The sequence below is a fragment of the Colletotrichum scovillei genome (assembly GCF_011075155.1).
Source record: "Colletotrichum scovillei strain TJNH1 chromosome Unknown Contig00010, whole genome shotgun sequence".
In the NCBI taxonomy this organism is placed as follows: domain Eukaryota; kingdom Fungi; phylum Ascomycota; class Sordariomycetes; order Glomerellales; family Glomerellaceae; genus Colletotrichum; species Colletotrichum scovillei.
In genome coordinates this window covers 528709-551952 of record NW_023336268.1, presented here as the reverse complement: position 1 = coordinate 551952, position 23244 = coordinate 528709, and the positions used below count along the sequence as shown (strand labels likewise).

The 23244-nt window shown below is 52.0% G+C and overlaps 5 protein-coding genes across 5 annotated transcripts; 1 reads left to right on the top strand and 4 right to left on the bottom strand.

Moving 5' to 3' along the window:
- Positions 1 to 165: 165 nt before the first annotated feature.
- Positions 166 to 792, bottom strand: HER10_EVM0010696 (uncharacterized protein; the record flags this gene model as incomplete). The annotated part of the gene is made up of 1 exon (XM_035480148.1): positions 166 to 792. The coding sequence occupies one exon, from the start codon at positions 790 to 792 to the stop codon at positions 166 to 168; it is 627 nt and encodes a 208-aa protein (XP_035328458.1).
- Positions 793 to 1461: 669 nt separating this feature from the next.
- HER10_EVM0001259 (AT hook domain-containing protein) lies at positions 1462 to 2588 on the bottom strand. Its single transcript, XM_035471014.1, has one exon. The coding sequence runs from the start codon at positions 2522 to 2524 to the stop codon at positions 1553 to 1555; it is 972 nt and encodes a 323-aa protein (XP_035327589.1). The 5' UTR covers positions 2525 to 2588; the 3' UTR covers positions 1462 to 1552.
- Positions 2589 to 2753: 165 nt separating this feature from the next.
- Positions 2754 to 4674, bottom strand: HER10_EVM0009852 (uncharacterized protein; the record flags this gene model as incomplete). Its single annotated transcript, XM_035479324.1, has 3 exons — positions 2754 to 3922; positions 3977 to 4582; positions 4641 to 4674. The coding sequence occupies 3 exons, from the start codon at positions 4672 to 4674 to the stop codon at positions 2790 to 2792; spliced, it is 1773 nt and encodes a 590-aa protein (XP_035328384.1). The 3' UTR covers positions 2754 to 2789.
- Positions 4675 to 7198: 2524 nt separating this feature from the next.
- Positions 7199 to 10253, top strand: HER10_EVM0013146 (uncharacterized protein; the record flags this gene model as incomplete). Its single annotated transcript, XM_035482513.1, has 7 exons — positions 7199 to 7336; positions 7396 to 7523; positions 7580 to 7682; positions 7738 to 7876; positions 7926 to 8134; positions 8194 to 8683; positions 10177 to 10253. The coding sequence occupies 7 exons, from the start codon at positions 7199 to 7201 to the stop codon at positions 10251 to 10253; spliced, it is 1284 nt and encodes a 427-aa protein (XP_035328673.1).
- Positions 10254 to 11928: 1675 nt separating this feature from the next.
- On the bottom strand, positions 11929 to 15644 carry HER10_EVM0000197 (sodium/hydrogen antiporter). Its single transcript, XM_035469991.1, has 2 exons — positions 12992 to 15644; positions 11929 to 12938 (listed from the first exon to the last, which is right to left on the bottom strand). The coding sequence occupies exons 1-2, from the start codon at positions 15119 to 15121 to the stop codon at positions 12123 to 12125; spliced, it is 2946 nt and encodes a 981-aa protein (XP_035327495.1). The 5' UTR covers positions 15122 to 15644; the 3' UTR covers positions 11929 to 12122.
- Between the last annotated feature and the right edge of the window lie 7600 nt (positions 15645 to 23244).

The following is a 23244-nucleotide window of genomic DNA, read 5'->3' as shown; positions in this document are numbered from 1 at the left end:
TAGTCAAGCTCTTTTGGTCTCATCGTGAGATTGACGAGAAGGACGGAAGAGGAAGGAAAGGCTATCTTACCAAAATTAATTTTTTCCCCCGCAAGTGCTGGACGTTTGGAACAGGATTCGAAACGGTCACTCGTCAAGTTCGACCAGGAGGGATTTGAGCGTTGCTTAGTTGTTATTGTTGGCCGTACGGTTCGCGCGAGCCTGCTGACGCGCCATCTGGCGACGCATGTTGCGGTTCTGAGGGGGGAGGCCAGTCGTCATGGCAGGCTCCTGCTGGTATCCGACACGAACGACATGGCCGTCGCGGCCGCGAAGCTCTCCGACGACGCGATCAATGGCCTCCTGCGCCTCGCGGCGCTGGGCCTCGGCGCGCTCCTCGCGACCCATGAAGAACATTCTGACGCGGCGACGGATGAAGGGGATCCAGCCATCGGGGGGACCGTACTCGCCGCGGAGGAGGCGACCGGTCCAGACACTGATGTCGAGGAAGTCGTCGGTGAGGTGGTCGGTGTACCAAAGGCAAGGGATCCAGCAGCAGCACATGGCCGAGATGAGGATGCCCAGGGGAATGGAGAGGGCGAGGGCCTTGGCGATGTTCAACAGCCAGTTGCCCGATGTGGAGAGGACCCAAGCGCGCAGAGCTTCGACTTCCTCGGTGGTGGTAGGCATTGCTGCGGTTGCGATGGATGTTGTTGGCGATGAGAAGAGGCTTGTTGGAGTTGAGATTGTAGTCGTTGTGGGAGTGTTGAGGGAGGGAAGGTAAGGGCCTTCGCCCTGCCAGAGGTTAGGCATCGTTGGAGCAGAGGGTGGGAGGCAGACAGGCAACCGGTAATTCGAGCAGTGGAAGGCGGGAGGAACCTGAGGTTGAACTGTGAAATCGTGAGTATCGTGGGTATCGTGAGCGCAGAGACGGTGCTGGCCGGTGGTATTGAACGTCCGAATGAAAAGCGCAGATGTGGGTAACGTACAATGAATGCGTTGAAACCAAGGGTTTTGTCTAGAGATATATGTTAAAAGATTGGAGTGATTAACTAGGAGGACTAGCACCATAACTCACAGCTTTTGATGAGAAGAACTTTGATTCTTTGAGCAAACACAAGAGGAGAGGGATTCGATTGTTGGTGTTTAAGCAGAGTGTTCGAGCGGATATGGGTTTGTTGAAGCTAGAAGCCTCACATGCAATCGATGGACGGATGTGAGCGTGTGGGTGGGTATCTGTGATCATGAAAAGAAAAGAACAAGATCTAGGTGGAAGGGTATAAAGGTTCGAGGTTTTTTGGGTACTCAACTGTGAGGGCAGGATTTGTCTGTGATGGGAGAAAGAACGCTTCGGATGAGGAAGGAATCAACGATGGAAGTAAGGGTCGCAAAAAGGAGGCAGGTACGCTTCAAAAGAGGCAAGAGCGACCTTCCTCCCCTTAACCTCTTGCTGTATTGCGTATCTACGATGAACAGAGCTTCCAGCTGATGTACGATCTATCTGTGTAAAAGTATATACCAACCCCATGAGAAGAGAAGCACCTACATGGCCAGAAGACTTGATACCCAAAGATCACAAATAACGCTTATTCTCCTCCAGAAACCCGGATATAGCCTCCCAAGCAATTCCCCTCCGCATCCCCGTCTCATCATCCCACGACGAATGAAGCCCAACGAGCGTCCCCGTCTTCCTATCGACCAGCGGTGCGCCGCTGTGGCCCCAGTACGTCCAGCACGAATGCGTTAGCGCCCCGATCTCCGAGTTATCCTGCGGGTCCTGGCCCTCGGCACAGCCCCTGAACGTGCCGGCGCTGAGGTGGAGGACGTCGTAGTCCGTCTTTGTTCCCGGGACAGCCGCCTCGAAGTCTTCGCTGCCCGGGTGGCCGACGCAGATGAGTCGGGCCTTCAAGGCGGGCGGTGCGGGGGAGAGGGTCACGAAGGGGAACCCCCTTGAGTGCGGTGATGATGATGTCGGCCCTGAAGGTGGCGGAGGTTGTTGGGCTGAGGTGATTTTCAATAGGGCCAAGTCTCTCTTGCCATCCCATGCTAGGGCTTTGGCTTCAACTACTTGGCCCGAGGCGAAGAGGAGCCAATGGCTTTTGGAATCGTCAAAATCGTCGATGGTCTCGGCGATGCAGTGGGAGCAAGTGAGGAGAATGCCATTGGGTGAGATGCAGACCGCTGTGCCTGCTTCTTCCTGGGCAAAGACCAGAGTTGCCATGACTGATGAGGCTAGTCCTTTTCTTTCCATATCTTCTGGGATATCGAGTGGTGTATCTCTTAATAATTGACGCTTCTTTAAGAGCAGCTGGATGCTTCTCTTCCCTAAGTCTTTGAGTTTGAGGCCGACATGGAGGGCTTCTGGAAGAATATGCAGGCCTTCTACCATCAAGTCTGTCGTACTGTGTTCAGGTTCTGTGATGGCAGAGTTAAGATTATTGTTTGTAGTTCGAGATAGTTCTGAAGAGGCGGCCGCTGCTTCGTCCAATTTCGCTGTTTGTCTTGTCCTCCTCGTTGAGACTGCGGGTCTCTGTGTTTCCTCCATTATCACAATGCCAGGGAAGGGGGTTCAGTAATGATATGAATCAACAGTAAAGGATCGCCAGAGGATGACCCCGAGTCGATGCTGAAATATTAATTTGATAAGGCATTGGGCCGTAGGATATGGACATTTCGAGGGCGGTGAGGCTGCTGCCTAATTTTGCCAGGATTGGCTAGCCTCAACGGCGCTTAGATCCGAGAGTGAAGTCAAAGTAGATATCAAACATTATTGTTGTGTTTTGAGGATTGGGAGAGTGGCTGGTATTTTATTAGCCATCAACCTGCTTCTCTGTCCATTCGCTAACAAGATTCTTGTAGTCCTCTGGGCCGTATGGTTCAGATGCCTCAGCAATCATGCCATTCTTCCTGTAAACCTTTAACCCCAGATCGCCCACCAGCTGGTCGATATACGGCACAGCATCAAAAACAAAGTCTGGAAACTTGTCTCCGTGCCCGGCAGGGTACCTCCATTTGCAGAACCGACTGTGAAGCGCAGTCTCGTACCGCAGCTTTTCCATCGTCTCAGCACTCGCTATGGCCTCGGTTACCGAGGGCATCTGGTCATGGAAGTAGGCGTCGATCCATAGTGATTGCACGTGGGAGATCATCGCCACGGTGAAATTCATCAAGACGCCCGCGAACGCAATGTCGCGGTGCGCCAGCAGCTTGGCCGACGGCGGTACCATGAAGCGATGGAGCACGTACGGCGTGAGGGGTGTATACGGGTTGACGGCCTCTTTTGTCGAGATGCCTTCGTCCTCGACGAGTGCCTTCAGCTTCTTGTTCTGTATAGGCTGATCCTTGAGACGCGGCCATTTCTCAAAGATTTCCTTGTCGATAGTCTCAATCATCTCGGCGGGCGGGAAACTTTCTGCGGAAGGCTTGTGCGGGAGACCGAGCTCCTTGTCGATGCCTTCGGGCAGGAATTTTATAGGCTGGAACTGCTTCCACCCGGTTGCGCAACACAGAACGTCTGATGCCAGGGAAGAGCCGTCGGAAAGGTGGACGATGCCTGGCAACAGCTTCACCAGGTCGGCAATGTGCACCTTTACTGTCCCGTTGCGGATGAGATCGAAGAAATCCGTCTCGTAGTTCAGAATAGAGAAACTGGAAGCCGTGAACATGGCCTCGCTCCACGGCTTCAGCTTCTTCAGCTCCGGGTCCGAATCAAACTTGTTCAGGGTAATGACGTCGTTGCCGAGGACGCTCCAGAAGTTGTTGGTGATGCCGCGGCCGATCGCCGTGCCGTGATAAAAGTTCCTCGTCTTGACGTATCCATCGGCGTCGCCCCAAGAACAGGGACTGAACCATGTGAGGGCGCGTGTATGAACGAGCTTTTCTAGCCACTTCTTCAAGGGCGTGACATATGGGGGAACCATCCATACTGGACCATGTCCGGATTCTATATCCTGTTAGCATTGGTTGTAATAACTTCGCGGTAGTCATCTCGAGATACCTCTAATCACCCAATTCACTTTGATGCCCTTGATCGCGTAGGCGTATACGAGATCCCACGCTGATTTGGTGCCACCAAACACCGTCACGGACTTTGCTGATTCCAGAGTGTCTGCATGCTGAAGAAAGTCTTTGCCGTGGAAAATAGGGGCGTCAAACGTCTCTTGGCCTTTGAAATCGGGTAGGAAGGCTTCTGAAGTGAGGCCAGTTGCAACAACTAGCTTCTTTGCGAGGACCTGAACCTCGCCACCGTCCTCGCCGTTCGCAAGCGTCAGGACCCAGCCGCCGCTCTCTTGATGCTCCGCAGAGAGAAGCTTATGCTGGAAGCGGATCTTGTTAAATATGCCAAAGGTCTCGGCATACTTTACCAGATAGTCATGCAGGACTTGGCCGGGAATGTGGTCTCCGGGCAAGATCCCGAAGGTCTCCGGATCCATGGGGAAGTCGGGATACTCGTAGGTTCCGAGCATGTTGTTGCTCTTCAGCCCCGGGTAGAGACGGTGCTCGGCCCATACTCCGCCGGCGGTCGAGGCTTGCTCGAAGAGCGCCAGCGAGTGTTGGGGATGGAGCTGGTGGTGAGTCTTGGCCGCCGCTAGACCGAACCATCCTGTAGACTCGACTTCAGATTGTGACCTTCGTTGGTAATTTAGGGGGGTGTTACTCACCGGCTCCGATAACGACGAGGTTGAGAGTCTCCATTGTGTAGAGCGGGAGCGGTTCCGGGCCCCCGAGGTCGATGCTTCTGAGACAATTGGACAAATATTTTTTCGAGGCGTTTATTTCGAGGCGAAGATCCCACCAGTGAGGGAAAAGGGTTGGGCATGCCTTCCTCGCATTCTGAATTGCGTATAAGCACTAGAATTCTGTAAGAACCCCTGGCCTGCAGACGAGTATGGGAATATTGGGTCTTTCTTGGCCAGCTGCATTAATGAGTGATCTGGCGTTGGTTCGTCTTCTGGCATCTGCATCCTTCGTGGATTTGGGTTCCATATCCGAATGGCCAACATTGAGTGCTGATTCGTCAATGGTAGGGAATTCTGCATGCCCCCCTTGCTGTTTCTATCTCCCACGGCATTTATCAATTCTTCAAGAAGTTGCCCATCAATTTGCCGGCCGGCGACTTGCAGCGGAGCAGCATTGTCCGAGTATGAGCATCCTGCTAGCTGAAAAATAGCGGCACAAATAGTGATCAAGACTCAAGCCTCGAAGAATCCCGTACCTATGAAGGGTCTTGATGGGAACTGCGCTCAGGCGCAGTCAAGGATGCCCTGACGTCTAGACGTAGCCGGAGGCGTTCCCCGGATGACAAGTTACTGTTAGCACAAAGATAAAGACCCACTGAGCTAGATGGGATGGCAGCAGGGCCGTTGACTCGTGGTGGACTCGTGGCGGAGGAGGACTGCTGGTCACGTCTAATTCGCCGTTTGCTCAACACTGACAATTTGACAAGGAGGCTGTTTATTGCAGATCGAATTGCGTCAGTTTGGGAGGTTCACGGTCATGACCAGTACATAGGTGAGTAAGTATGCTGCTTGACTGTAAGACGATGAAGCTTGCTGAAGTCAAATGCTCGTGCCGAAACAATGTTTCTCCACCATGAACCCGTTGGGGTACCGTCGCGGCGGTTCGTAGTTCAACCTCCGATGGTTCGAACCTATGGGACGGTAAAGTGCAACAAGTCATCCAGGTTCGGGATACGAGCACGACCACCAAAGCATCTCTGTCCGACTGTTGCTCTTCTATTGGAGACTTCTTCAACGCAGGTACCACTCGTCATTCTGAAGATATCCACAGTCGTTGACACGGCTCGCAAGTGTCCTGTCCCCGGCGCCGCGCTTTTTGACCCCATGCGTTGGCCCACGGCCATGTAACCCTCGCGAGTCAAGGCCGTGCCCCTGGCCCATAACACTTCTAGCCAACGACAGACTAACAATTCGACAGGGCTGCTAGTTGATGTTCGGAACTTCCGTAATATCAGATATGGTGTAAATGGCCACTCTTCAGGGACACAAGGCTCATGTCAAGATATCCAGCAAAAGATCACGAAAATATGAGCAGTATTTAGGCCTGGAAAAGGCAAAGGGGCAAATCAACCGAGATGTCACAGACAAGTTAAAGCCTAGTTTTAAGGCGATGGTCACGTAGGATAGCTCCAGCGCTGAAGCATAAACATGGATGTGCTTTCAAGATGGTCGTGTTTGCCTTGCCATCACGCTGAGCTAATGATCTGCCGACATTGTCTACGTGCATTAGCATTGGGATTGGTCGTATTGGGCATCATTCTGGTGGAAAAGGCCGACGCTTGACCATATCGGTAGTCTGGACTTTCGGAGAGCCGCATCGATGTCGGCCAGAAGTCTGTTAGCTTTCGATCAAATGCCATCAAGATACCATATCCGTATCCGTAGAAGGGGGTGCTTCATCAAGCAAGCGGCGAGCGGGACTTGCAACCGCCATTAGTGCTTTCTCCTGGACATAGTGGCGAGCCCATTTCGGCAACTTATCGTAATATGGAATAGTCCACATGCTGTCTCAGCCTCTCTGCCTGACAGCTGGTTGATTACCTATGTACTCCGTACAATTATGTATCCGTACAGCAGACAATTGACCGGCGCAAAATCCTACTATGAAATTGGCCGGGGATTCCAGGTCGCTGGCCCGGGCTTCTTATCGTCCGAACTCCTCGCGCTTGTTCGTCTCAATCATCACCTTCATCATCATCACCGGTTCCGTCAGCCGTGTGTAACCAAACCACCCACTAGCTATTCGCACGTACGGAGTATTTTGGGTTTGCTAGGGCATGTGGTTTATGTTTCAGCGAGGGGAACGGATATGCACGTAAGCGCACCCTTTCCCAGCACCTCCCACGAGCTGCCCATGCCGCTTGTGTCCAAGTCAAAGTCTCCGCGGTGACGGGGGAGTGCGACATAAGTATCGACATACGTACGTCTCCTGTCCGATTCCGGGACCCCGGTCACTTGCCCTTGCTAGGTTCATTGTGTAGCAGCTGCGATCTGCAAAGCTGAAAGGCAGGGCCCCTCGACGACCTATTCCCCAAGAGTCTTATCTGGGTTTCACTGCTATATACCTCGCCTACTTCACGGAGTACTCCACCTGGCATTACTCTTGAAGACGACTTTTCCCCTTCTTCTCTACTCCACGCTATTAGACTCGTCGTTTTCCTGCACCACGCGGGGTATCCGGTTGACATGATCCCAACGAAATGTCCGAATTCTCGACAGAAGCTTTCGCGCTTCTTGGCGTAGCCATCGCCGTCATCTTCTTGAGGACCTATGCGCGAATTGCCGCTGTTGGCTTCAAGCGTCTGCAGGCAGATGACTACCTCATGCTGTTTATCATCGTCAGTCTCGCAATAGCTTGTAACCGGTGTTAGTATGAGATACTGACTGGAATGCATAGTTCACGTACTCAGCCGAGACTGCTTTGGCGTACAGCGTCGGAGCTCATTGGAAGGGACTCGCCAACAATGGCATGACGGATGAGGAGCGGAGAACTTTGGACCCAAACAGCGAAGAATATTCGACAAGGTAGGGCGACAAATGGTGCTTCGTTTTGAGGAAATGGTCTAACGGCATACTCGCAGGGTCAACGGATCGAAGACACAAATCGCGGGATGGATTACTTACAGCTGCCTCGTCCTCTGGCCTGCAAAGGCTGCAATGTGCACATTTTACCTGCGCCTAACAGTATGGAGCCAGTAGAAAATCAATCATGCGCTTTCAAAACTGACGAGTCGCTCAGGAGGGATTGCATAACTTTCGCAAGCGGATCATCGCGGGGTTCGTTCTGATCGCGACAACATGGCTGGCAGTATTATTTTCCATCACCTTCAGCTGCTTTCCGATAAGCAAAAATTGGCAAATCTACCCAGACCCTGGCAGTAAGTACGGCATAACTCTCTTATATGCCAATGACTAAAGGGCAGCCAGACTTTTGCCAGCCGGCCATCTCAAAGGTCAACATCATCGTCACCGTCTGCCTCAATGTCATCACGGATTTCTACCTGCTAAGCATACCGATACCGATGCTGTGGAGCGCCAGGCTACCCCTGAGACAGAAACTCGGCCTCATTGTCCTGTTCTCGGGAGGTATCTTTGTAACTATGGCCGGTATCTTACGCTGCGTGCTCATCATCACGGTAGGCAGATCCTCATGTCATATATACGAAACTCGATAGCTGACTTGTGCGCATCGCAGAACCCTGTTACAGGAGCGCAGCAGGCAGGTTCGTGGGCCGTCCGCGAGACCTTTGTCGCAATCGTCACCACCAACATCCCGATGATCTTCCCCCTACTTCGACGCTGGCTTACACCCATCTTCGGCTCCATCTCGAGTACCCTATCACGCGGTACCAACAACAAGTACGACAAGCCTAACCGTTCCGACTTACCGGCGCCCGGGAGCATCATGCTTGGAAGTGTGACGGAGGGCAGCAGTAATAAGAAGAAGAACCGGCCGCCATACACGCAGTATCCGATTACAGAAATTACAGTGTCCGGGAGCGAGGAGCACCTGAATAAGTCGCCACCTTTGCCGGGAGGCATCAGCAAGAATGTGGAGATACATATCAAGGAATCGAAAAGGGCTAGCGACAGAGGTACATCGAGTACAGACAGCAACATCGAAGGCCGAGACGCATACTTCACGGTCGAGGTGAACGGAATTGAGAGGCCAAAAGCAACGAGGAGTAAGAGCTATCGAGAAAGCATGCGATCTACGTTCTCAGCGGGCGGTAATAGGAAAGACGACGGCATTGTATAATATGCCTTAATATCGAATTAATTTCATGATATCACCGCCGCACTTCTATAATGATTGTTCAACCGCCGATGGTATGGAAGCGTTTGGTAGAAGACTTAATGACTTGAGGTCGTCGCTGAGCATTGCATCGCTGATGATTGACAACGACCCTGTGTACTAACGTGCCATAAGTTAGACATACCGGCGAGAGAGGATTGGATAAGGGAACGTGACTTGAATAAGTTGAAACAGTATGACTTTTGGCTCTGCTCTCCAAACATAGTAGAAAACTTGCTTCACCTCCCCATCCAGCATCATCCTCCTTGACTACAATCAACTCAAATTCCTTCAATTCCTAAACCATTTTGCTCTGCAGTCTATAATAACCAGCATCAAACGCACCGTATCGAACCCATTCCACTATCTCAAACCCAGCAGTGGTTCTCGCGACAAAACGCACAATACCGCCCCCCATCAACCACCACCATCCCACCGTTCCGATCCAACAGGTTCCTGCAGAAACACTCCCCGCAACGACACCGCTGAGGCTGCCACGGGAAATTACACGTATCAACCCGCGAGGCCAGTACAACGGGAGGGGTCAGTATCCTGGCCCGAAGGTGCGGGTTGCCCGCCTGACGACTGAGGCGGAACGGCAAGGCGGGTAGATGAGCGTGTAGTGTGGGCGGAGGTGGTGATGGAGACGGAGCGTGCTGTCGGCGCCGGGGTGGCGTCGGGGGCCGAGCTGTTGCGCTGCGGTCGTTCATGTCCTCTGAAGATGAGGATAGGGATGGGGAGGTGAAGGGGGATGATCCGGGTGATGAGCGGACGTAGTCGGGGACGTGGTTCTGGGGGTGGCGGTGGTGATGGAGTTCCGAAATGGAGTCGTTGTCGCTGAAGGATTGGGAGCGTAGGGTGAATATTTCGGATGCGGGAGTCGGTAGGGACGCCCAGGACGAGTCACTTGCCCACTGGGTTTCGGGGAAGACTGGCGAGGACTGTTCGTTGTTCTCGATGCTTGGGATGATTTCGAACGGCGTCTCTGTTCGTTCTTCCCTCTCGTGGCGTAGCCTGGACCTGTGAGCGTCTCTCCACGGAGAGGGTAGATAATGGGCTGGGAGGCGAGCGCGATGTGTGGTCTCCCAGTACGACGGGCCTGGAGGCCAGTGGTTGTATGACTGTGTGCCGTGGCTTTGATCGTCGTCGTAGTTGTCTCTGTCATATCTTGGCGCCGCGTAGCCCAGATAATCGCTTCGAGGGTCTTCGAATGTCACTTGTTCCTCATAGTGGGAGTTTGGAGGATGAGGCATGTTGCCAAAGGAGGGTGGGCCCTGCGACGGTGGGAATGGGCTGCGGGCTGGAGACGAGAGTTGAGGGTGACGGTTGCGGCGGTGGGAATACATCGCGGCTCTGTTTGGCTGGTTTTATGAAGGCGTATAGAGGATTCGGTTTCGCGTTCATTATCTCGGGGATCAGTCAGAACAATAGTGCTTGATACATGGTGGACTGATCATTGAGTGGCTAGGCTTACACACCCTTCTTTTATATCATGATATCTGAGAAAACTAGTCGCCAGTGATTCACAACCAAGGAGGACTCCCATGAATCAACGCGGTTCAACAAGCAAGACCTCGTAGTGATTAGGAGACTACTCCAGCACGCCAGAAGATTGATGTATCGTTTCGGCCGGGAGCTCCGGAATTGGTTTGCTGGTGTCACGCCAGCCTGAGACTGCCTTGGTTTGCCGTATCTTTAAGGTGTTGGATACAGTGTCAGAGACACATGTTTGGAGAGTGTTTGCATCCTACAGGTAGTCATATGCTGCTCTTTCTTGGGAGAAAATTCCAGTGATCATCGCCAAGTCCATTGATATCGAAGCAACCGGGCATCCATTCCAAGCTGGTTGGATGCTGGTGAAGTTGTGAGGTTTCAATTCAAGAAAAGCATGCTGACCAAGATACAAGCAGAACTTATTCTCCACTTTAGCATCGATCGTACAACCATAAGCTCCTATCTAACCGTTGTTCTTTGGCCTGATATGTTCCTTGATATCTGATGAGTGAGGCTCAGGATCATTGTACCCAATCCAACCGTATATAAAGCTCGAATCAGTTCGAAATGAATAGCTAAACCAACAGGACAGAGAACCCCGATGGTGGCGGTGAAGGTTGCTGTGAGGGCTTCATTAATTGTAGGAATTCACCGGGGGGCGCATCGCACTAATCTCACCTCGCTGTCTCGAGCCACATAAACCATAAACCGTTTCTCATACCCGTCCGTTCGTCACGTATTCGTGCCAATAGCAATTCTCGATAATAAAAAGGAATTAGGTATTACAGACTGGTCTTTGTTCCTTTCTTCGTCTCTTTCCCGTTCTCTTTATTATTATATCTCCTAGTCTCCTTCCTATCCTCCTTCCCGTTCTTTTTCTTATTTGTTCGTAGTGTGTTCGTTATAGTAGCAGTTTACGATAATTACTGAAAGTGGTAAAATATTATATGCCAGTTCTCATTCTAGTTCCTTTGTCATATATTCGTCCCCATAGTAACTCGCGACAATCAAAAGCAAACCAACCTAAGGAACTCACTCCTAGTAAGCACATCCTCTACCACCTTAACCTCTACGCTTCCGATGCCGAAGGCCCCCCCTAATGGCCCCGATGAATCCTGACTCTGCCGACGACGAGAGCGACCCTGAGCTGTTCGTCATGCAAGACTTTGTGCCAGGACCAAATTTCACGAAACCGCGGACTTAAATACCGAGAGCTTCCCCCTCCACCCCACCCCCACCACGGAGCGACCGTCTCGGGCCCCACCAACCCCGCCACCCCCGGCTGCGCCTCCGCCCCACATCGGCAGACAACCACGGCCCCCCGAGACGAGGGAAATTTTCGGTCCTCACTCCGGGAACATGACGTCAGCGTCTACTCTTCGGATTTTGCGCTCTCGGGCTCTGACCAAACGTCGGTTTGGGTTCATCGCAGTCTCCTTAAAAAAAAAGTATCATGGAGTTTCCGGCTGAAGTATCAGCCGATGCATCTGCACTGTCGAGCGTTTGTCACCAAATACCGCTCTCAACACCTACAAGTCCCATCTCGTCGCCTGTAATCGCTTCTTGCTAATCATTCACTTATCAAGCACACAATGTTCATTTAGAGATAAAATTGAAATCTACAGAAAGGCCTTATTCATTCCCCTCAAGTATGTGCACAGAATAGACAATACAATTACCACAAACCTCGGCCGTTCAGTAAGACGTCTCTTTTGCTCGTTTCCATCCGAGCATGTCAAAACCCATGCAGGTATCGCTGTCATGATGCATATAACCACACCCAATGCAATGCTATGCTTCTTTCACAGTCTATGCCGTCCTCATCACTCTCTCGTCTACTTGCGTCCTCTTGGCACCGTGCTCTCTGCAAATCGAATGCCTCTCCTCGTGGGGGGAACTCTCTCTCCACCTTCGTCATCCGAATCATCATCCTGATTTGAGCCGAGCGCTGCCTCCCTACGGCGTCTCTCGGCAGGCGTCTCTCCGCTGTCCAAATCCTCCTCGCTCTGGTTCGACAGAACTGCCAGTCTGCGCTTCTTCTCAGCAGCCGTCTCCTCGTCACCCTCGGCATCTGCTTGTTGCGCGGGCGCCGGTGGCAAGGCTGGCGCTGTGTTGACTCGCTGAGGCGTGAAAGAACCAGAGCGTTTCTCGTTGGAGTCGCTTCCGATCTTGATGGTCGGGATGTTCGCATGTCTGTCAGCCGGCGAAGGGATATCTCCCTTTGCAATTGACTTTACGCGCTGAGAAGCAGTGGACTGGTCCACAACCTGTCGCCGGGTCTTGTCGTCGAGCTTTTGAACTTCACGAATGAAGTCCTCCTTTGTCATGCGCTGGCCAACTCCACCAATCGTAAATCTGATGTGTCGGTCATCCTCCTTTTGACCTTCTGCAGCGTTCTTCGCGTTACCGGCACCTCCGCCCAGGTATTTCTGCCATCCTGACTTTGCAGGCGTCTTCGCCGCGCCGTCGGCGCTTGACTCTCCGTTATTTTCGTCTTCAGCCGCAGGCTTCTCGGATGCCTTTAGAAGACCTCCCATGCCAAGATACTTAAGACTTTGCTGGGTAAGGCCTGTTCCGGGTTCCTTGGGAGCCTTTGACGACGGCAGCTCGTAAGTCTTGATAACTTCTCCATCCTCGTCTTCAACAATAATCTAGGCACTTGTTAGTTTCTTGTTCCGTCCATGACTAATCTGGAGCAACTCACGGTATTGCCGAACTGGAAAGCTCGAGCTGGCTCATGCCGTCTGTCGGCCTTGCTCTTCTCCTTGCGCTTCTCCACTTCTGACGTGTACACATCCCCGACCTTCTTTTTGAACGAGTCCAGGGTCCAGTTGAACTTTTCGCCCTGCTTTGAATGGGCAGCCGCAATAGCCGACATGTCGGTTTCGACTGGAACGCGATGATGAGCTTCAGCCTCCGCAACTGCCTCTGCTCTACTTTCAGAGCGCTCGACAGTCAGCACGTCTCCATCCTCATTCTCGACCACCAAGTTGTCTCCTTCCTCGTAGATGGAAATCTTGGGTGGCGTTTGCGTTCGGCTAGATCCCTCGTCGGGGGATGGTGTGATCTCGTCGTCGTCCTTCTCCGGGTCTCTCACGCGACCTCTTTCAGAATCACGCCTAGGAGTCGTAGTGCCTTCGGCGTCGGGTGATTGGGGATCCTTTTCGTTGAGGAGCGGCTCGCGTTTAGTGGGGAAGATGGCAGATTGGGAAACAGGTCCGCCGGGTCCGATACCATCGTCCCACTTGTTCTTCTTGCTGCTGCGTTTCCTTGAGGTTGATCGAGCGCGAGACTTCGTTCCATCTTCGTCTTTTTGACGTCTCAAGAAAGCACCAGGGAAGCCTACTGGGGGTAGGGTGCCAGGCGGGAACTCGGGCATCTTCAGCTCCTCGCCTTCGGTGTCGGACATGGTTCGGGCTTGCGATCGAGACTGCGACGAGATTCTCGGCAGGCGGTTCATCCAAGTAGGGCCGTCTTCGGGGGCGGTAGTGTAGGACATGGTAATTGTCAACGTGTTGATGCGCTTGCCGAGAGTGAACACAGCAACGGATGAGCCATGAACGATAATGGACGAAATGACTAGGAATGTTACGATGGGCCAGATGACCGCGACAAGTGTTCTGTGTTCGATATCTTCCGGCGGGGTGTCGGAAAGCGGCACGGGCGTCTCCCACTGCAACTCAGCGCGAGCTAGAATGGCGACGAAAATGGCACCGACGCCGATGGGTCCAAAGTGACCGGCGAAAACTGCCTCACGCCAAGTTTTGATGTCCGGTATGAATGGCTTCAAGATAAGCATGGCGGGAATGCGGCGGAACAATATGACGAAAATGGCAATGACAACCAAGCGCCAGGGGGTAATACCCTCAGCGACGTTGTTGTACTGCTCCCAGGGGATGATGGTTCCCAGGAAGACAAAATATGCCAAATTGATCAATAAATCGATAACGTTGGACACGTGAGATTCTTCCGTCTTTGAAGAGAACCAACCGTCGTTTGAGAAACCTACACCGGCAGCGAAGCCGACTAGTAGATCGTCCATACCGAGCAAACTACCAGCACCGGCACAGAACAAAGCGAGCACGAAGTAGAAGACCAGGAAACTCTCCCGATCAATCAGATCGCGCTCCTCTGCGAATTTGATGCCGTGTCGTGCGATGTAGCCAACGAGGAAGCCGAAAATGGCGCCAAAGATGCACTCATAGAGAATCGTGTAGACAATCCAGTGAAATGTCGTTTTCCGGGCATCCATGTGCTCCTGGATCAGGTAGATTCCGAGGTAGACGAAAGGGAAGGCCATACCGTCGTTGCAGCCGGACTCTGCCGACAAAAGATCTCGCAAATGCTTGGGAACTCGCTTAGCGAACTTGCCCTTACCGACGACGGAAGAAGCCAAGACAGGATCGGTGGCAGTTACACAGGCGGCAATGACCAAGCTCTCGAGCCAAGATAACGGGTCAATGAGCCACCAGATGAAGAGACTGACAATGAGCCAGCCAAACATCATGACGGGGATCAACAGAAGAGTAACGGATCTCCAGTGCTTCTCCATGTAGAACTTTGGCAATTCGACACCGACGGCGAAACATTGGACAACGAGAACAATGCGGGAGAATTCGATGGTAACCAAGTCGACATTTCCCCAACTTTTCGGGTCGATCAGATTGGCGGCGTGGGGGCCAAAGATGATACCGCAGATGGTGGCAACGGTAGCTTCACCAATGTACATCTTCTCCTTGATGATGGAGGAGCACAGCATGAAAAGTGTGGTGAAGCCGCCCAAGATGATGTACACCAAGTGCGGCTTCGTGATTGAGAGGTGATCCCACGCCATGGTGGCGGGATTGGGAGTCTATCTCTATGTGTGGGTGTTTATTCGGTTGGCGCTGGTTGAATACTGGGACTTCGTCGCAAGCTGTGTTATTTGGGGTCGCTCAACCGCCGGCAGCAAAAGGAATGTAAGCTGGGCCTGGCGAAGGGCGCGAAACTCCCCAGTCAATGGATTGCGTCCCGAGAGCGAGGATAGCTCGATGCATTCGAGGAAAAAGTCGGCGTGCCAAGAGGCAGAAGGGCCTAAGGTAAGGAAAGGATCGGGTGGTGTCGAATCGGGTCGAGTCGAGTCGAGGAAAGTGAGAGAAGCGGATACGAAGCCTTGAAGCTATGAGGTCACCAAGCGGGTGTTGCCTCTTGGTGCGCGTTGTTCGGCTTCTTGTGCGCCTCGTTCGGGATTGCGACTTCTGGTTGAAGATGTCGCGACAATGGACGTCCTGGAAACAATGTCGAGGAAATCTCGGGTCAGTATCGAAAGACCTCGAGGGTTTACATGAACAAAAAAGAGCGACAGAAACTAGGAAAAGCTTCGGGGTTCATGGAACCTAAGTATGTCGCAGGGAAAAGACAGCCAAGATGTTGGCGTACTGATAGCAGAGGATGATCCATGCAAGAAAAAAAAGCCAGGCCCCGCTTAGCGCCAGATGGTGGGGGGTACCACTGGGGCGTGGACCTGGCAAGCCTGGGGGGAGGGGGGCAGTACCTAAGGTAAGTACCTGGAAGGCTTGCCGCAAGTGGGAGAGAAAGAACCATTTTCTGCTCTTTTTTCCCGGGCTGCGTTCCCAGTGGTTCCTGCTGTCCGCCGTCGGTGGGAGGCGCATGGCGGCATGGCTTTGGGGCGGTTTGCTTACGTGGGTGTCTATTGTCTGGTACCTCGAAAGTACCGACGGGATAGTCGTCGTCTTTCCATTGCGGCTTGCCATACAGAGTAAACCTTGCCAATCCATCACTCGAACGGTGCCGGTGCCGTCTTCCGGTTGTATTCTGCCCGCACTTGACTTGCTACGTCTATAAAGTTCAAAGACAGACAGCAGCTTGTAGGGGATGCGAACCCGCGGAATAAAGTTGCCTCAGCGGTGGCTCGCTGGCTCTACCGATATCGCGCCTCGGATTTGGGTTCGTCTGGCAGGGTTGATCAGGTTGCTTAGGTTCTTGATGTCTACTCATCTACACTAGACGCCCTGCGGATGAACCATGCCTGATTACGGGCTAGTCTTGTCCCAGCTTTTCAAGTAACACGCACACGCCCTCGGATGCGATGCGATACGATAGGGACTAGGGAGCACGTCGTGTGAGACATGCTGCCCAGAGCCACGTTCCACTGCAACGGGCCAGATCCTTCCCTGTGTGTAAAGCACCTTGTTCTGAAATCCGCATCTTCCATTATTTTGGTGACCGGCACTCGGGACCGATGGGAATGCGACACGCATACTTCTCACACATTGCAGCGCCATGATGCGCTGGGGGCAACTGAGAGGAGAGGCGAAACTCCAAGAAGATAACAAAGGAGCCCAATGACGAGGGTACAGATGATAGTGTAGTGTCAGCGGTGCTCGGTTCCAGACGGTGAGTGGCCCATGTATGCCAAGCGGCTCAAAACAAGGATGTACCCAAAGTGACCGACTTGTTGCCATGACTGGCCGCGTGGTGTCGTAATCCCCCCGGGAGGCGGTTAATCTCTTTTGTCGCACAGAAAAAAGTCGCATACGGAGAGACAGGGTTAGGATGATATGAGATGAAGCGCCGTTGGGCGGAGTCGAAAACTTGAGCCTCTTTCTGCCGGGTTGAGCGACGGACGGTGTCGCTTGTTGATTGACTTGATATCAATCCACCGATACGTCTTGCAGTAACCCCTCATTCGCAACGCATGTCGTTGAAAACCCCAGATTTCGGATCTGGTGTATGCACCGATTTGCCATGGAATATCTGTAAGGGTCCATTACTTGTGTCAATCCCACAGAGTCTTGTCCTTCTTGGAGTTTCTTGACGAACCGTTGGCAAAAGCTTGACCGGTGTCTTTTTTGGTGCCATTCTGACAGTTCTTGGTGAGTTTGTGCGACTTGGATTGGGTCGCCCAAGGCTCCAAGCATTGGCGGCGTGATTTTGTGCCGCGAGGTTGCTGGCCAAGCCAGTTCGCGAGATCGCCAACTCCATTTGGAGGCTCGGCGCCCAGAGGAGGCGGCGTCACCGCCCACTTTTTTTTCGGGTTGTCGTGGAGAGGCCGGCTCGAGTCATGACTTTGTTGTTGACATGCTGTATTTTGTCGGCAGCTTGAAACCAGCACACGGTATTGCTATAACATCAAATGTAGTTGAAATTTCTCGAAGCGTCTGGTCGTCAAGTGAGGTGATGATAGTGTGGTGCTTTCTTGATGCGGTTGAAGAATGGTACGTAGTGACACCTGAGGTGAGGTGAGGTGAGGCAAGAAATAATGGAAGGATCCCGAAGTTCCTCCACATTCGTCCCGTTCCTTCCCTCGTCTTTCTAAGTTTTGGGTGAGGAAAGTGCAGTCGGCGCAAAACTGAAGGTACTTCCGGGATACTTCCGCACGGTTCCCACTGCGACTGCCATTCCACACTTCCACTCCAGTCTCCAGGTCCTCAGCCAGCCAATCCACCGTATTGTTTTTTCCTTCAGGTTCCTTCCCACTGCCACTAGGAAGATTTGGACCCTGGTCTCGTCGCAATGTTTTTCTTCCTTTCTTTTTTTTCTGCCCGTCCCTTGCTCCGCCAGAGAATGACAAGGTGACAATCAACGCCCGTGTTGTTGCAGTCGCTCTCGCTATCCATGACAATAACAACTGCTGGTACCCAGTCCAGGACAACGAAAACTCTACTCCCTGACGGCACTCCAAGAATAAGTTACCTTAGGTATCTTCTGACTACCTAGCGACAATCAATCTGAATACAACATGTCAGCTGCGGCTGTCCTAGGATCTCTCAACAATTTGTGCAAAATTCAAATACATAGCATCAACAACTCAAGTGAGACGTCGCACTCGCCGGGGCTGCCGGGCCTCTCCCGGAGTGGCCTGCACGCAATTGATTGCTCACTCGCACTCTATCCAAGCTACCTCATTACCTTACTTCGTATGTACCTTAGGAGGTGGGCATGCCACGTTCCGCCTCGATTTCTCACTCTCCCACCACCCTCCGCCCTCCTCCGCGGTCCGCCAGACTTTCGCGGCACTCCATCCCCCCCAGGCCCGTCCTCCTTTTCCCCCGTACCCGCCAATAACCTTTTCGTCTCTTCATCTCTAGCTCACGCCGTCTCACATTAGCCAACAGCCTCGCTTCGCATCGTTTGGTCCGAACTTCCCATCCTCGCCCTCCCAACTCATCTTCTGGGTAATGTCTATTGTTCCCCAGGACGAGCACGTATTCAATCCTCGCAAAGAGCCCGCACCAATCATGGCTTGACCTACTCAACTACTGCATGCCCATCCAACCCTCAGAAGACTGCCCTGCTGTAACCCCTCCTCTCTCCCCTTCCCACCCCTCCAATTCGCTCACATGCGCCGCGACGTCACCAATCCCTCTACCTTCATTCGCCCATGATTCAGCAAGCCAAGAGTCTAAGTCAACGACCACCCGCGATCTACTCGTCACTCCGCATATTCGGTCTACGATGCGTCTTCTGAGTCTTGACATGCCAATCTTTTCCCTGACGAACTCCTTCTGCCCCGTTTTCCCACTCATACTAGTCGACAAACACCCTTGCCTCTCTCCATCACTCTATTTGCACTAGACCTGAAGAACCCCAGACTGGCTGCCAAAAGCTTGCGCGAGTTGCGCACCGCACTACACCTTCCTGTTTGACCGTTCTACGGATTGCTTGGCTGCAGGCAAAAAGCATAGCAATACTTTGGTGTTGACGCAACACGAGTCGAAGAGCTGTTTCCACCCATCGTTTCCTCATGCTCGCACACATCGGTTGACGGGACTCTCTGTTTTGTCTGTTTACGCTTTAATGTTTGCTCATCCTTCTTTTGTAACGTGCATTTTGCTTGGATTGTGTCACCGTGGATGACTGATTCTCCACAAGCTGAACCAGTCTCGGCACACGGGTGGCGCCGTTTGGGCCAACTGATCAGCCCTGCATGGCCGTTCCGGTGCCGCCGTTCGGCCGTTGACCGTAGAGGCATTGCCGATCTTGGCCTTTTGCGTTTCGTGCAGCAACCATTCCCAATTCCATCAACTGAAGTTATACCGGATCTCTCTCTCAACTCTCAACTCTCCCTGCAACAAGTATGACCTTCAGACCAGACTCAGCTGTGCATTCCTTACGTTCCACTTCCTTTCCTGAGCGTTTTCCGCTTTCATCGGCCCGAAAGTAGAACCCCGCTTCGGGAACTTGGACCCGCCGAGGCCCGGAGATCTCATTCAGCCCTCACTCATCCCCACAACTAGCCCACAACCCTCAAAATCATCGCAATACAATCCCAGACTTCGCTGCAATCCAGCAACTCACTTCGAGTCACGATTCATCGCTTCAGCGTCGATGGTTTAGTGGTAAAATTCTCCGTTGCCATCAAGCAGCGTCGGGGAGCCGGGGGTTCGATTCCCCCTCGACGCATTCTTTTGTTTTTGCATGATGTTGAGAAGCTTTTTCACTCAAGCAACTATCTCATTCACTGCTAAATAGAGCTCTAGCTGACTGGAACCGGTCATTGGATCTGCATCTTTTGTTTGACTTGTATACGCTTATCTCAGTTGCTCTTTCCTTCACCAAATCTTTTGCGTCGTATTGGTGACTTCTTCAGTGAGGGCAGTGAGTCGATGAGGATTTCCACCTTCTACAAGCAGAGAGTAAGCTCTCTTACTGAATCATTCATAACATGTTTGGGTCAGAGTGGTTGCAAGTCATGAAGAGAGACTCATACAAACCTTCGATACCATCTTTATCGCAGCCCTCCCTAGGAGTGAGTCTGTTCGACTCTCTTGTAGAGCTGCAGCAATGCCTCAAGTAATTCTGAAGCAAGTTATATAAGTATGAACACGGAACTCAGTTAAAACCAATAAGACTCTCATCATTAAAGCAAGACGCAACAGACAACAGATAGACACAACATCATCATAAAGACAACCAAATACCAATACACCAGGAAGTCAAGCAAGAAACAACCTCCACAATGGCCAAAGGCAAGATTTTCAAGAGCAGACGTCGCGTCGAATTGAAAAGGGAGATTGAAGAAGAACAACACGAATACTATGACGCCGCCCCAAGTTCAAGCCAGCAAAGCCAAGGCAGCATCGGCGGCACCAATGAAGACAGCGGCGTCCCCGGCCCACACCAACTCGTCTGGCCCTTCTCCTACGCGGTTTTCCAAGCCCACGCGGCCAGCCAGAGCGACGGCGGCGCGAGGCTCCTCGAGGATGCCAGGTGGAAGTGCTGCAACTGCGGCTACTACAATGCGATGCCGGCACACGGGTTGAGGCTGATGCACTGCCGGAACTCTGAGGGTTGCGTGGTGAACCCGGGAACATTGCAGGCGCACGCTGGACCTGCTTCGTGTTGTGCGATTGTTGGGCCCGAGGGGGCTTGGACGCCGATGGATGTTTTAAATTTGAGGTTTCGTCGTGAGGAGGCGATGATGGCGGCGAGGGGAGATTGATGAGGTTGGCAGCGCTTATGACTATGACGTATACGATAGTCTAGTTAGTAGTCAGTCTGATACCCAGTTTTGAACACACTCTTTCTTGAAGGGCTGTGAGTTTGCTCGGTTTTACGGTTCAACATGTACCAATCTATGTCTAAGAGCATGTGAGCATCTGCTATCATCCCAGCTCATAATCAAGTTGCACAGTACACACACGCTTGCGTAAATATAGAAATCATTAGTATTGACATGCCCATGCCTGTCCTCAATGAAATTTGGCTGATGAAGTTATGGTTGAGCTAGAATCCACCGCCAGACCTCGTAGGTGAGTTGCTCCGCTTGCGCCCCTCGATATCTGGAGGCAACTGAGACCTTGCATACGTACCAGACGTTTATCGAGTGATTCTTGGTGGATAGTTGATGCTTGCGCGATATTTCCTGGTGTGTGGCTTGGAAGGACAGTCATTGGTCTAAGTGCTTGGTTGTGACGCGCGATGAGTGGGAAGTACCTACGACACGAACCTCTGAGTCTTAGGGGAAACGTGTAAGATGTCAACGGCCGGATGATCTTTTTGAATCACACTGATGTCTTCTAAAAAATCGAACTACAAATATCGTGAGGATGAACCCCGACATGACAGATCTGGAACTTCATTTCCAACATCTATCTGAATCTTCCACCTACACGAATCCCAACTCAAATGATTGCTCAGCTACAACACGCAACCTGAATAGTATCTCGCTTTCCCATTCACCAAAATGTCTCTCCGTATGGTCCCTCTAACCCTACAAGAATTTGCAGCTCTAGACCCGCCCGAAGTCTTTCGGGAGTGCTGCTTCTGGACATGCTGCCGGTGCTTCACGGACGGAAACCGTATGCCGGCCGAGCCCGCGACGCAGGTCTGTCGAAATGACGGCGACCGGCCCTGCTCTCGTGGCTATGGGCGACACGGTGTCCATGTCGGGCCGTGTCAGTGGTGCGTAATTTGGATGCCTAGGTTCCTCTTGTTGGCTTGTATGAGGGCGGTTGAGATTGATGGGGGTGGGATGTGGTGAGGATGAGAGAGGACGTCTTGTGGTTAGGGAAGCGGCTAGGAGGTTTGAGATCCATATAGTAGATAGGGTCATGACGGAGAAAATTCCGCATCTGATAGTATAGTCATACGAACACAGTCATCTTGGCAATGGAACGAGATGGGCTTGTCCGATCATCGACTAAGTATCATTTGAGGGAGCTAGCCTCGATCACCGGTCAACAATGCAAATACTCCATCAAAGCCTAAGTAGTCTCAGGTTCACCAACCGATAAGATGTGATAGAATGAACGCTTCGCCGCCAATTGTCGTGCGCTCTCGTAGGCGCTTCTACATGTACTTATGTGATCATCTTCAATTTTCCCCATGTAATCAGAAAGAAAACCCAGAAGGGCAGTGATGAGAAGCGAGATTCTGACAGTTGGTTGCTCCCCTTGCCGCCTAAGCCTCCTCCACCTCATGAACTCATCGTCTGATGTCTCATTTGCTTGGGATCAACACCACGTTGCGACCTGGTGGCAGAAGCTCATTCACCAGAACGCAATGTGCTAGGAGGAAATGCCTCTGAATCACTGCCTTTCTACATCCTCATGTCAACATCATCTCTTTTGGGGTGGCTTGAAATTGAGATAAATACTGGTCCGGATCCTGACTTTCAGCATTTAGATCCTTCTCACGTAGTATCTTTCCCACTTACACAGCGAACATCTTCTAATCTCATCGAATATTTCAAAACTCAACAGCAACTCAACATCTTGAACACTAAATATCTCGAACCGCCACCATGGCAAAACTCCAAAAGATCAGGATACCAGTCTTTTGGAACAGTAACCACCGGTGGAATCTGAAAAGACGGTGCTGGTGGACTTGTTGCAAGTGCGGTACCAGGAACGAATTCGAAGAGGGCCGTACCTTGACACAATGCCGGAAAGCGGATTGTCCTGGGGGAGACGGTCCACATTGGGGGCCTTGTAGCTCCTGCTCGGCATGGGAGCCGGTGAACCTCTTGGGATGAGGCGTGATTTGCTACTATAGCCGTCTTCGTTATCGACGATGACGCCGGCTGCGATAGAATGATCTCTAGGGCTTGCTAGTGATAGGCAGTCCGTATCACTTGAGTAGTAGAGGATCCATTCGGAACCTCAGAGATAGAACGTATTCTGAAGTTAGCAAGTAGTTTGAAGTTAGTATTTAGTCTGAAGAAGCTCCAATAGTCTTGAATATCAACGCATGGTTCAGATCTCGGAGCCTTTGTGAGATCACTTGTGAATCGGCAGGATTCACCATGAGAAGTTGAAGAAAATTAGTCGTTATATCTGACAAAAACCAATAACCACGACATCGAATCCTTAATCACGCATAGCAACTATATAGTAAGAGCCGGATCTTCACCATGACGAGCTTCCAGCCAGAAATATACTTGACAATCGAGTGCACCTTCAACATCTTGCGACATCCTGGCATCTCCCAACCCACCCGTCTATAAATGACGTT